Genomic DNA, 13847 nt, shown 5'->3' with positions numbered 1-13847 from the left:
ATTGATGTCAATTCTGGAAGGATAGGCAACACTACCTAGAAGCATAATTTCTCACTACACAGATCAATGAAGGCAGCATAAAAGGTCAGATAGCACCGTAGAGAACCTGCAATGCTTTTTTAAAATCACATCTATGACCTTGGACAGCAGCAAGTATAATTCATTACCTTGAAGGGTCAACTGTTTGGATAACTTTGGAGTAATATCAATTCCATTCTTCAACCAACCAAGCTGTGGGTTGGGGATACCTTCAGCATGGCATCGAAGGCTAGCTGTCACACCAGGCTCTCTGGCTTGGCTCTCTGGATAGACTCGAATGACTGGTGGAACTGAAAACAGAAAGCAATCATCAGCAAAATGAAAAGCAAAAATATCACATAAAAAAAATTCCAAGCAACTGATACTTAGTATCCTGAAGCCACAAATAATGAAAGGGTGCTGTGGTATTACCAAGATATTTAATAGCATCTGGCAATGATCTCTATTACAAGTCAATTTTGGAATGAGAATTTGATCTCTGTTACAAGTCAATTTCTGAATCAGAAGGTATGTCCTTCTGAGAAATCCATCTTTCCATTCTCAACAGTGTGATTGTAAAACTCTGAATTTTAATTTAGTTGGGCTTAGGATTTGATCATTGATATTATATATTCATGTGTATATTTATCTATCTGTATATTTCCTTTGAAGAACAGGGATTTGTATCAATCGTTTACAATGTAACAACATTGCTCATTAGGCTTTACACAGAATGTTCAGATCATATTTCAACTATACATCACAGTTTGACTTGAAATTTTTGGTTGGTTTATACCCTAAACAAGTGTTCTTTTCTATCCTTTGCCTGTTCTCCCATGAATCCTCAGTTCTCAGCATTCATCTTATCACTTCAGAGAGCATTTTTTCCCAGCAATAAGCATTAATCCATTTTTTATTAACAAAAGCATCTATATTTATAATAGTTACTGCTAAGATATAATGGCAACAAATTTTTGCAGAGTTTCCTGTCCTCTAAAGCATGTGCCTACCCAATAGGATACTGGGAGAGATGGAACATGTGTCTGATCCAATACAATTCCTACAATCCTAATTATTTTTATTTGTAAAAAGGAGCTAGCTGGATAAATAAAATTTAGTTTTGTGAATAACTTTACAAATTCAATTTCTGTTTTCATTGGCCATTTCTACATGGAGCGAAAGATGCTAACAAAGCATGGATGCACATGCCCCAGGCCTCATTAGCATAATGTCATGTGATTTGGAGTCTGGAAGACCGTTCTTCTGGACTCCAAAACACCATGTAGAAGCACGGCCCCGGGGGGGGGGGGCTTCCGGAAGGAAGCCCTTCTTTCGGAGTCCCCTTCTTCCCAAAATTTTTTGTGTAGAAATGGCCATTGTGTGTTGAGAGAACACAAATGACATGTTTACTGGGAAAAAAAAACACAAATCCAGTTTCAAGTTGTTATTCTATGTGATTCAGAGCAAGGACTTGAAGGCAGGTCACCTACATCCTTGGTATGCCCGCTAACCATCTGGCTATTAGCAAAAGGACTTTACTTTCTCTTCCTCCCCATCCTCCTTCTCCAGAGACATCCTCCTGCACCCAAGACAGCATCCCAACAAAAGCATTGTTAAAACAACTGTTTCCACAACGTTTCAGTTTCAACAAACAGCATTTTCACAAATAAGAAAAAAGAACGATTCCAATCATCTTTACTGAACTACAAATAAAATTTACAAGACAGAACTATGAAAATTGAACATATAAGACAAACACATAAAAACTGAATCAAATACATAAATTGATTATATTGCTCTGAGCCTGCTTCCATCAACCTTCATCCCTTTTGCCTGTCATCATTTGCTATGTTATTTCTAAGTTTAAACCCCAAAGATGCAAATGGATCTACATACATGGATCTCTATACATGCATAGGAACTCATGGATATCAATGCAGCTCTTCTTGGACACAAATATTCCCTTCCATAGATTTAATTTGAGGATCAGTACACTACACTTGGAGCATGCTCTCTTTGGAATTCTGAAAATTCACATGCATATTTATGGCATTGTATGCAATTTAATAAGCATAAGATAACTATTAAATGGAAAGAAAGATTACAGAAACATAAAGGGTAGGAGAATAAAGACAGATACGAGACCACTGAAATATGCTGAGATAGCTTACCTCCATGAGGCATCCAGCTCCCAGTCTATATAAAGAGAAATTGAGAGCCACTGCATTTTAGGCTGCAGTATTTTTAGTATGGGAAAGATATTTAACTTCACATCTCTTTTTGTTGAATCTGGAGACTGTGGTATCTCTGGCACATGATGGGGATAACGACATGGATATCAGAATACTGGTGGATGCCCAGTTTGGAAAAATTGAAGTATTCTATATTGATAAGGGGAAGGTCTGTGTGTGTGTGTGTGCATTGTGTTCTTCCCTTTACCAACACAATCCACAGTGTAGGAGTTATTCTTAGTGTGTCACTCTTTTTTGGATGCCTGTACACCAGCAATAGTTCAGAACATGTGTAGAACTGGCTCCATCAGAATTCACATTTAATGAGCTTTAAAGTTAAAAAAAAAACTGGTCCTTTTTTACTTTTATTAATCTCATTATGTTCACCCTTATTTATTAATTTAAACTAGTTGTTCTTAAGTGATACATGTTGAATCTTTCTAATCTGCAGTGCTCTCATCTGGCAAATTCTGTAATCAGACATGGGTTTAACTAGCTGGAAGACCACTTATCATGGATAGTCCCATGGTTTCCATGGCCACATATAGTTTGTTTACAGCCACCATTCCTGGCTCTCAGTGTTCTGTGCTGTTGTTTAGGTGTAATTTACCACTAAATGTCTTTTAAGAGCCCAATAAGCAGCAGAAGTGTTGGTAATGTGCTAGAAAATATTGACCTCTTGCTGTCCAGCAAATTCTCTCATCCATTTTGGATTAAGGGAGTTACGGCAGAGGAGCTGTTGGCAGAGGCTCTTGGTAGAGATTCTGACTGAGTGAAGGACTAAATTCTCTAGTCCAGTTTCAACCTGTACTATTTAATGTATGGTTTAAATGCTGTGAGGGTGCCCAAATGCTCTGGTTAAGAATAAATAACAAAATAATTATCGAAAACTGACAAAGAGATGCTTTTCTTCCATTAGTATGCCACAACTTCACCTTCACTCCAACTGAATATTAGATGTTAGAAAGAATAAAGTCAAGGAACAACTCCTAAATGATCTAACGCAAGGTTCAAAACAGCAGCCCTGTATACAATACTCTTTATTTCAGAATAATTTATAGCTACTATATGACAACTGTAAATATAACTTTTAAAGCAATAGAAAAACAGTATTTCATACTAATGGTGAAATACTCTGGCTTTTCAGTTTCTTTGTTACCTTGATTTTAGAAATTTGATATTATTAATTTTGATAATATGGGTTATAGTCTTACCATTCAATCTGATTAGAATATAATAAGGTTCTTGATGCAGAATCACTACACAGACTTTACAAAGGACACGCACACTGATACAAGTATAGGCTTAAAGACTTCTATTGAGATAAATGGAATAGTAATCAAATGGTAAAATATTTCAAGTTACAAATGTAGTTTTATTATTTTAGATATACATATGGTATTACACACTACACACTTCCTTGATAAACTGGTGCTGAGAGATAATGCACCAGCCTCACCTGCGGCATGCCAACAGCGTTCAGGCACACATTCCTCAGTTCCAAAGCTTAGAAGACACAAGCTAAGAGCTATCAAGGTAACTTAGAAGCTTACTTAACTAACAGATTATAAAAAGCTTACAATTAAGAACTCACAGGTGCATTTACACTAGCAAGTACATTCAAAAGTCAGGTCGAAAGATGGTCATCTTTTGAAACAACCTGCAGAGTGTTTATACGCAGTCTACGAACCTTCAAAAGTAACTTCAAAAGAACGGGGCCATTTCTTTGAAGTTGGTCCTCTGTTCCCATGGTGGGAAGAGCACACCCTTTCAAAAGATTACTCTGAAAGAGGTTAAGTGTAGATGCTCTGCATCCTGCTGTTTCAAAAGGAGTCCTCCATGGTGGAGATCAGCTGGCAGGTGGCAGTGTCCCCTCACAATCAGAGCTCTACGGCTCCAGCGTATGGCTGCGCTTAAAGATGCAGGCTCCCACAAAGCCCCAGGCAGGAATCTGAGAGCATACAGGCAGCATGGAGCCCACACTGCTCCCCACTGTCAGCTGTGATGCCCCAGCTGCAACAGCACCCTTCCCTGCACCATGGCCAGCAGCCAGCACCCCAGCCCACATGAAGGGCTCCCCAAGGACACTGGGTATTCCTCCCAGGAGGGGAGCCAGGCAACCAAGTGCTGGGCCCCCTTGTGGACTGAGGGAGAGCTGAAGGACTCCTCGCCCTCTGGGAAGACAAGGAGGTCCTGCATCAGACAGGAGTCTGGCACTGCAATGCAGCAGCATGCGAGCACCTCACCAACTGGGGTCACCCCACCCACACCCTGGACTAGATGAAGTTCCAGGTGAAGGAGCTCTGCCAGGGCTACTGCAGGGGCTGGAACATGGCTAAGTGGTCAGGGGCAGCGCCCACCAGCTGCCCCTACTTTAAAGAACTGAACCACCTCCTTGGTCATGATCCTTGACACAGTGGACCCCAGAACTGAGCCAGAATCTGAGACAGGGAATATGGGGGAGGACCACCCAGGACCACTGGCTGGCACCAGGTGCCGGTGGAGGCTCCAGGCCATAAGTGATGATGAGGGCTCAAGTGAGGGTGCCCTTGTCATCAACATCCCATCTGGCCCATACAGCCTGGCACCCTCTGACTATGCATCGCCTGAGTTCCTGGAGGGACCCAGAGGTATGCGCTGTGGGTGCCAGTTGCTGTGGGGCTCAGGGACGGGGCATGCGGTCCTGACTGGGGTGGCCCTTTAAAGGGATGGCGGGTGGCAGCCCTGGAAGGGCTCATCCGCAATGTGACCCTGCCCACAGAACTTCCTGCCCCTGTTCTTTCAAAAGAGTGCCCTGAGATGTGTGGATGCCCCCTTTCGAAAGTGCACTGGGGGCCTTTCAAAAGGATGGGTCAATCCTTCGGTCCCCATTTGCATGTGTGGACACTCTTTCAAAAAGCCATCTTTCAATGTTCAATTTTGAAAGACATCCTTTCAAAACAGAGTTGTAGTATAAACGTACACACAGACTAATAGATTTGTATAACAAAGAACTAAGAATGAAAAATTTTGCAGCTCAGAAAACAAACTTTCTTGGCAACAGAGGTTACCTTTACTGTACAGCATGGATGCTTAAGCCTTTCTTCTGTGTTCCAAGTTAGTTTCCTAACCCACCAAAATGATGGAGTACACTTACGCCATAGGCTGGTAATGTCTCTATGTATTGGTGACATGTACTTCATATTTTGATATTAGATCATTCTCATCTTTGTTCTTTTTTCTTTTTTCTTCATCCTCCCAGTTACTTCAATTCTTTCCTTGTGGTGTACTTGTTAAGTGTAGAGAAGCCATGAACTTAGTTAAGCCCCTATACCAACATGGTTCAATGCATCCTTTATCTATGTTAAAGTTCACAGCCATATACAGACCTCATGCTTTAATTCCTCACTAGCTAGGTGAAAATACTGCCAACATGTGGGTGCTAATTTTTTTATCTGGATGAAAGGTCTCAGACATGTTTGCTAACTTTGCCTTAGCTCAGGATGTGGCCTGTAGGTCCAAAAGACTTTAATAGAAACCTGTTATAATAAACCACATAATCAAACCAATCAGAAACTTAGAAACCTATAAGAAATATAGACAAGCAAGCAGGGTAACTCTGTAGGCTGCATAGTAGATCCTCTCAGGAGCTTGTGCTAGCCAAGGCTAATTACCGAATGACCCACACCTGGGAGAGATCAGGTGCTTATCCTATAAAGAGCATGAGAAGCCAAAAAGCTTGGGAAATCATAAAAAGTCTGAATGACTAGTGCAGGGAAGATCCTGAGATTAAGGGAGTTATGGCAGAAGAGCTTTTTGGTAGAAGCTCTTGGTAGATATTCTGATTGAGTGAAGGTGATGGGCCTGGAAGCCAGAACCAAAAGGGTGAGGAAAACTGAGCTTTAGCCAGATAAAACCTGGACATACTTGGCACAGTTCCTGCTACAGATCCTGACAGGGACAAAGGTCTGGGGTCCTGGAAGTCAGATGACTGCAAAAGGCAGAGCTCCAGCCAGATGTTATGTCTATAGAGGTTGAACTTCTGAAATCCAGGACACTGTGCAGGACCAAGCATGTAGCTGGACCAGGGACCCCTAGTGGGGAAGCCAGAAGCGGGTGGGGATTCTTGGAAGAGAAGCCCACAGCAGGGGGCAATGGGGGCAGCACCTGCTGGGGAACCACAACCAGGGAGCCAGCAGCGGAGGGGTGGAGGCAGCCAGGGAGCAGCAATTGGGAGACCTGACTGGGGCTGGCAAGCCATAGCCATGCCTGCAGTAGTGGGGCCAGCAGACAGGAGTTCTGCAGGACTGGGAGCAGAGCTCAGTGATCAGGGCTGGTGGCTGGGAGTGAACTGACAGCCTGGAGGGGAGCTCAGAAGTGGGAGCTCAAGGCCAGAGGGTAGCACTGACCTTTCCTGATCTGGCAGCTCTCTGGTTCAGGACCACTCAAGTTCTGAGGGTGCAGGGCCAGGGAGATCCAACCTGTACTACAATAAAAAATGACACCTCTGTCAATTTACCTGAGCTTGTGCAACTTGAACTCCGGAGCTAAAAGCTGCATTATAAATGTTTGTAGCTCAGACTGTGAGACTCATCCTTATGGAAGCCTAAGCCAGATGACCTAGGCCAGCCATGGCCATGGTGTAGGTCTCTCACTGCAGTATAAATATGCCTAGAGGTCTAAATTGTATTGGGACCTAGCTTTGGAGAAAAAGGGAGTTCCTAGCCATAATTAACAGAAGAAAATTAATGTCCTGGAACAGGGGCAGGGAGGGCCAATTTGTAAGACGTTAATACATGGGGAAAACGTTTTAATTACCTGTTGATTGTTGAGTTATTAGCAGGTGCAGCAGATTATTAACAGGCTATTAACCTAAGAGAAAATGGCAGCAAGTCACTGCAGAATGATATATGACTATGAAGGGAAGCTCAGTAAACAGCCACCCCAGTGCATCCTCATTACAAATAACTTTATATTGCTATACAGCTTACCTGACATTGCCTTACTTACACTTAGGCAAATAAACTAAATGAGAAGTAGAATATGTTAATCCAAATTAGCAGCCATACACCTAAGTAAAGCATGTCTAGATATTCTACAGCAGAGGTCAGCAACCCCCCAGCATGGGTGCCAAGAGTGGCACGAGAGCCAATTTTCATAGGTATGCAAGATGAGAGCTCAGCCCTGTCCCTCCTTCCCCATGCCTCTGGGAGTTTGATGAAAGCTCCTGTGGACTAACAAAGGACCCGCTAATGCTACCAACTACCACCTAAATGGTAAAGCTCTGCATCTTAATTTATGTATTAATGAAGATGTTGTAAGTAGGACTATGAGTGACTTTAAAAAATATCACTGGTACTCAGACCATACATAGAGGTCAAAAGGTCAAAATTCAGCACTCCACTTCGAAAGGGTGCTGACCCCCTGTTCTACAGGTTTATGTTGTTGGTTATTATTTCAAAATAATTGACTTGGGCTATTCATATAACTGTACTTAAGTCCCAGAGCCAAAGCACCTAAGCCAAAGCATTTAAAGGAACTCCAGATGTTCAGGATACACTGGTCTGCTGTTTTAACAGTTTCTTTTACCAAAAATAATGACAATAAAAGGACTTATCTAGGTCCTATGAATATGAAATAATACACACTTATCAATGAGAAGTCTGCTATGAAACATATCCTTGTTGTCAGGAGTAGGATGTGATACCACGGTGGACATATTCCTGTTAGCAATCAGTGATTCATCAAGATTTCTTAAATCCGCTAATTTGATTTTTTAAGCCAAACTAACTAATGATTTTATTTTTATACATGAAATAACAGGAACTTTCATCTTATTTGTAAAAAGAAAAACAACGTGTTGTTATGAAGGTTAACCAAACATACCTATCATTCCCCTATGTTTTATTTCCTGTAATTAAATAGAATTTGAAGTACATAACTGGTGATGCATTACTCAGTTGGTGACATAATGCAGATAACTGAATGAAAAAGAATAATCCCATTCTAACATAGTGAGTTAAATATTTTCAAGTATTATTGAACTGTTCACAAGAAATGCCCCAGCATGTTGTCCCATTAGAGTCCTGTTAATAAAGACATGCTTCAGATTTCTTCCTACTAAGAAGCACACAAATTAGTGTACCTCACGAAAAATGTGCAAATTTAGAGGAAGCAAAGGTGTTCTAAACAGATACAATTACAGATAAAAAGCTTATAAACAATAGATGTGACATTCTAAAACACTTTTATCAATACATTTAGATCTGTTACTTCCTGCAAGTGTTTTAGAACACCTACAGATGCTCTTCCTTTTCTTGAAAATAAACAATTCCATGAGCTAAATAGTTTAACAGACTCCTATGGTTACTAATATATCAACCTGACTACTGTTAAAACAGATATTTTTCTGATAGCTGTCTCCTTCCCACCCCACCCATTATGGGTGTTTCCTCTACCTGATGGATAATGTAAGAGCTGCTTCAATATCTAAGATATTTAAAAATACTCTACAGCTAATGCAGTCAACAAATGTTTTTAGTTAGAATGCCAAACCCAAAGATTTTTTTTAAAATAGGCATCAAAATGACTACATTTAAAAAAAAACATGATGGCTTTGTTCTGTCTTTTGATTTTTAGATCTGTGGCACCTTTGTGTGTCTGTCAGTTAGTGCTGCCAACTCAGCCAAATTCATTAAGAAAATTGCTTTTTTTGGCTACAGCTATAGGAGTAATAGCCCCAATATCAGATCATCCTAGCTCAGAACTTAATTCTGTGCCTCAGCTACCACTTCAGTCCTGTCCCTACATCTGTTAGCCCCAACACAAGTTCTGCTTGTCCTACTGTCTCCCTCCACTCCCTCACATTATATTACTGGTAAGTTTTAGTAATTGCTACTCTCTCTGTCTATAGTGTTTTTTCGTTAAAGAAGAAGAAGAAGAAGAGAAGCTGTTACTCAGCCAGTTTCCCACCCCTACCTCCCAGCCAGCCAGTCCTATGGCTGGTGCTGCCAATGTGCTGGTGCAACAAAGCACTCTCTGGCTGTGTCTACACTTGCATTCCACTTTCAAAAGAGGTATGCAAATGAGGTAAATTGAAAATGCAAACGAGGTACAAATTTGCACGCCTGGCACCTCATTTTGCATATTCTTATTTCGAAATAGCTTCTTTTGAAAGAAGAAAAGCAGTATAGACATGGATTAAAAAGTAATCTCCATCTTCAAAAGAATCCTTCTTCCCTTTTTTATTGGAAGAAGGATTCTTTTGAACATGGGATTTACTTTCAAAAGAGCAGTGTCTACACTGCTTTTCTTCTTTCAAAAGAAGCTATTTTGAAATAAGAATATGCAAATGAGGTGCCATATATGCAAATTTGCACCTCATTTGCATTTTTATTTCCCTCCTTTGCATACCACTTTCGAAAGAGGAATGCAAGTGTACACACAGCCTCTCTGTCTCTCTTTCTATACATACTTCTATTTCTGTGCATATTTCTACACATATATCACAAAGCAATGTGAAGGAAGGTAATGTTAGAATTATTTTTTCCTGTGGATTTTACAGCTATTTGTGGATAGCATAAGAATGATGAAATTCAGGGACCTTGGATTCCATACCAGTTTCTGAAGACAAATGTTCTCTAGTGATAACAGGTCCTTTGAGTGCTGTTTTTACTTCTTTTGCCCCATCCAAAACTTGTCCCAGTCCTTTGTCCCCACTACAGCTCCTCGAGCCAGACCTGAACCCAGTCTCCACTGTAGGCTCCTCATCCCACTCCTACTCTCTGTTCCTAGCCAAGTGCTATTCCTCATGTTTGGGTTCCCTACCCAACTGTGAGATTTTTCTTCACCACAGATCTCAGTCTACCTCCCTGGGCTCCTCATCCCAATCTCCCCAGTCCAGCTTCCTGCCTCAGACAGTCCCAAGCTATTCTACCCCAACAGCTTCATTTGATCTCAATGCCACTGTTCCCAGTTTCCCACACTGGCTCTTTCTCCTAGTCTCCACATGCATACAGTGCCAGTACCCACTCCTAACTGACTAATCTGATCTTGCCACAGCTCTGGGTTACATTCTCAAACTTCCCTGCCAGGCTCCTTTTCAAATATCAGTCCTCCCACAGCCACTGGTTTTCAGTCCACCCCTCACCACTATTTCCTTACTTTGCTTCCAGTCTCCTTCTCCTGTACCAGCCAAACTCCCATTCAGTTTGTGCTCCGCCCCCCAACTCACAGTCCTACTCTATGTCAAACATCCCAGAGGCTTCATATATTTACGTTGCCTGGGCACCAACGGGGGCGGTATTGATAGTGCAGGAGAGAGACTCACTGTAAATTCTGATGCCACACATTATACAGGCTGCCAGCTACAGCTAGTATCGTCACCAGAAAACTTACTGCTCCAGACTGGGATGGAGAATATGCTGTTGCTCAGGAGATTGCAAGGAGTTTACAAATGAGTTTAGTGTCATTATCCCTATTTTACAGATGAGGAAACTAAGCCACTGGGAGGTCAAGAGACCTGGCCAAGGTCAACAATAAGGCCAGGAACAGAACCCAGTACATCAGAGGTTTGATCCAGTATCTTAACTGCTAAACAACACTATTTCCCTGTAAATCATTAAATCTTTAAAAAAAAAAAAAAAGCCATCTTTCCAACGGGCAGAAGCCTGACTTTCCTCATGAAAAATCCATTCATAATTAGCTGACTTCTAAGATACCAAAAATTGCCATTTGCAGTTTTCACTAAGCTTAGCAGTGCTTGCTTCAGGCCTGCTGCTAAAATCAATATTTAATCCAGCTGTATTCCTATCACTGAATAAACTTAAACATCTTTCTCCTACATCTTCTTAAAATAACTTTTGGCTTAGGGAAGCTGCAGGAAGCTAAGGACCAAGAGGTCATGAACTCTAACTTTAATAATTCCATGGTTTTCTCAAAATTTATTATTGAACAAGATTTACACCCCACAGAGTGGTTATGCTAGGTGAATATCTACATTTTATTTATTCCACTCCTCAGGTAGAATCTGCTAGAGATATGTATTTAGCTACACTGTCTGTAAAATGGGATTACAAATTGTAGTGGGGCAGAGTGACCAACCCCTACCTAGAGGGGGAGGAACTCCTCTGGGCGCCATTTTTGACTGAGCCTGGTCCCACCCAGTTACCTGATCAGAAGTCAGGAGATGGGGACAGGGATATAACAGCCCAGCTTGAGGACTCAGTCTGGGCCCAGCCTCCACAGGAGCCAGAGGTTGGCTCAGTGCTCACAGACTGGGATGCTGAGGACCTGCTGAGTGAGATTGAGGCCTGGATGGGCCGCCTGGGCCCCTGCCAGTCCTGGAACCCCATGCACCCCAGCGGAACCTGCCTGCCCCAAAAGACTAGCTGGACCCAGAGGAACGACCTGAGTACTGGCCTTGGCATGTACCCTGAGTGAGGCAGAGGCAGAGGGACCTACAGTCCATGGAGACCTGAATCAGGCCACTCAGACCTCAGATGGAGCTGGAACCCTGTGAAACCTGAGATATTGACTGGACACCAGGTATGTGCCAAGGGGGAGACCGGGAGTGGCTAAAGGGATAAGAGAGGGCTGTTAAAGTGACTCAGGTCAGTGAGTTGCGGTGTGGATTCCCCACTGACCCTCACAGATGACCGGGTGCTGTGACCAGCGCCCCCTGCCTGGGACATGGTGGAGTGGGCAGGCCTGCATCTCCCACCCCCACTCACCTGCCAGGTGGCAGTCTCCCTGCTCTCTGCCAGCACAGGTGAAGTGTCTGTGTACTTCATGAACTGTGAATTGGGTTGAATCAGAGAGGTAGCCATGTTAGTCATTGGTTTTCCTGTCCTGAGCTAAGGCTGGGACTCCCCTGAGTGAGGAGACAGCCTGTGTCTCTTTCTTTGCTGCCCTGTCCTGAGCTAGGGCCTGGGCCTCCTGAGACTGTGTTTGCTGCCCCACCTCGCATCAGTGACAAAATTTGTATGATTTGTATAATTTGTATGATTATCCTTAATTTTGGCATTTCTTAACCTTTTAGTCTTTGACTTTGCAACTTTACAGTTCTTTGAAGGGGTTAACAAACATGCAGAGCGGGGGCATCCAGTGGACATAATATACTTAGATTTCCAGAAAGCCTTTGACAAGGTCCCTCACCAAAGGCTCTCATGTAAATTAGGTGGTCATGGGATAGGAGGAAAGATCCTTTCATGGATTGGAAACTGGTTAAAAGACAGGAAACAAAGGGTTGGAATAAATGGTAAATTTTCACAATGGAAGGGGGTAACTAGTGGTGTTCCCCAAGGGTCAGTCCTGGGACCAATCCTGTTCAACTTGTTCATCAATGATCTAGAGAAAGGGGTAAGCAGTGAGGTGGCAAAGTTTGCAGATGATACCAAGCTGTTCAGGATAGTCAAAACCAAAGCAGATTGTGAAGAACTTCAAAAAGATCTCAGCAAACTGAGTGATTGGGCAGCAAAATGGCAAATGAAATTTAATGTGGGTAAGTGTAAGGCAATGCACATTGGGAAAAATAACCGCAATTACACATACAATGTGATGGGGGCAAATTTAGCTACAACAGATCAGGAAAGGGATCTTAGAATTATAGTGGATAGTTCTCTGAATACATCCACGCAGTGTGCAGCAGCAGTCAGTAAAGCAAATAGGATGTTAGGAATTATTAAAAAAGGGATAGAAAATAAGACTAAGAATATCATACTTCCCCTATATAAAACTATGGTATGCCCACATCTTGAGTACAGCGTGCAGATGTGGTCTCCTCACCTCAAAAAGGGTATACTGGAGTTAGAAAAAGTTCAGAAAAGGGCAACTAAAATGATTAAGGGTTTGGAAAGGGTCCCATATAAGGAGAGGCTAGAGACACTGGGACTTTTCAGTCTAGAAAAGAGGAGATTGAGGGGTGGTATGATAGAGGTATATAAAATCATGAATGGTGTGGAGAAAGTGAATACAGAAAAGTTATTTACTTGTTCCCATAATATAAGAACTAGAGGACACCAAATGAAATTAATGGGTAGTAGTTTCAAAATTAATAAAAGAAAATTTTTCTTCATACAGCGCACAGTCAACCTGTGGAACTCCTTGCTGGAGGAGGCTGTGAAGGCCAGCACTCTAACAGAGTTTAAAATAGAGCTTGATAAATTTTTGGAGGTTAGGTCCATAAATGGCTATTAGCCAAGGGTAAAGTATGGTGCCCCTAGCCTTTAGTCAAAGGCTGGAGACAGATGGCAGGAGACAAATTGTCTGATCATTGTCTTCGGTTCACCTCCTCTGGGGCACCTGGCACTAGCCACTGTCGGCAGACAGGATACTGGGCTGGATGGACCTTTCGTCTGACCCAGTATGGCCATTCTTATGTTCTTATGTTTAATTTTCCTTTAATGTTGTCAGTTTTTGTTCAGAGCTTTTTGGGGGAGGATTGTAATTTTCCAGTGTTTATTAGGAAGAAAACAGGCAGAATATATTATATTATAACTACAACTACAATGCTTCCCTTCCACATTCAAGAAAAAATGAACTCTGAAATCTCAGATCTGCAATACAGATCACATACGCTAAATGACTAATCAGCAGTTATGACCATTCACCAGAGGAAGA

General features: G+C 42.1%; 1 protein-coding gene across 2 annotated transcripts in view; it reads right to left on the bottom strand.

Annotated features, from left to right (window-relative positions):
• FSTL5 (follistatin like 5) overlaps window positions 1-13847 on the bottom strand; it is a 655002-nt gene that overhangs the window by 139231 nt on the left and 501924 nt on the right. For both annotated transcript variants that reach the window (XM_074991879.1, XM_074991878.1), the window contains exon 8: window positions 168-329. In XM_074991879.1, coding sequence (XP_074847980.1) covers window positions 168-329 — 162 coding nt within the window. The remainder of the gene's footprint in view (window positions 1-167; window positions 330-13847) is intronic.

The sequence above is a fragment of the Carettochelys insculpta genome, chromosome 4 (genome assembly GCF_033958435.1).
Source record: "Carettochelys insculpta isolate YL-2023 chromosome 4, ASM3395843v1, whole genome shotgun sequence".
Taxonomy (NCBI): domain Eukaryota; kingdom Metazoa; phylum Chordata; order Testudines; family Carettochelyidae; genus Carettochelys; species Carettochelys insculpta.
This window is presented reverse-complemented; position numbering and strand designations above follow the sequence as displayed.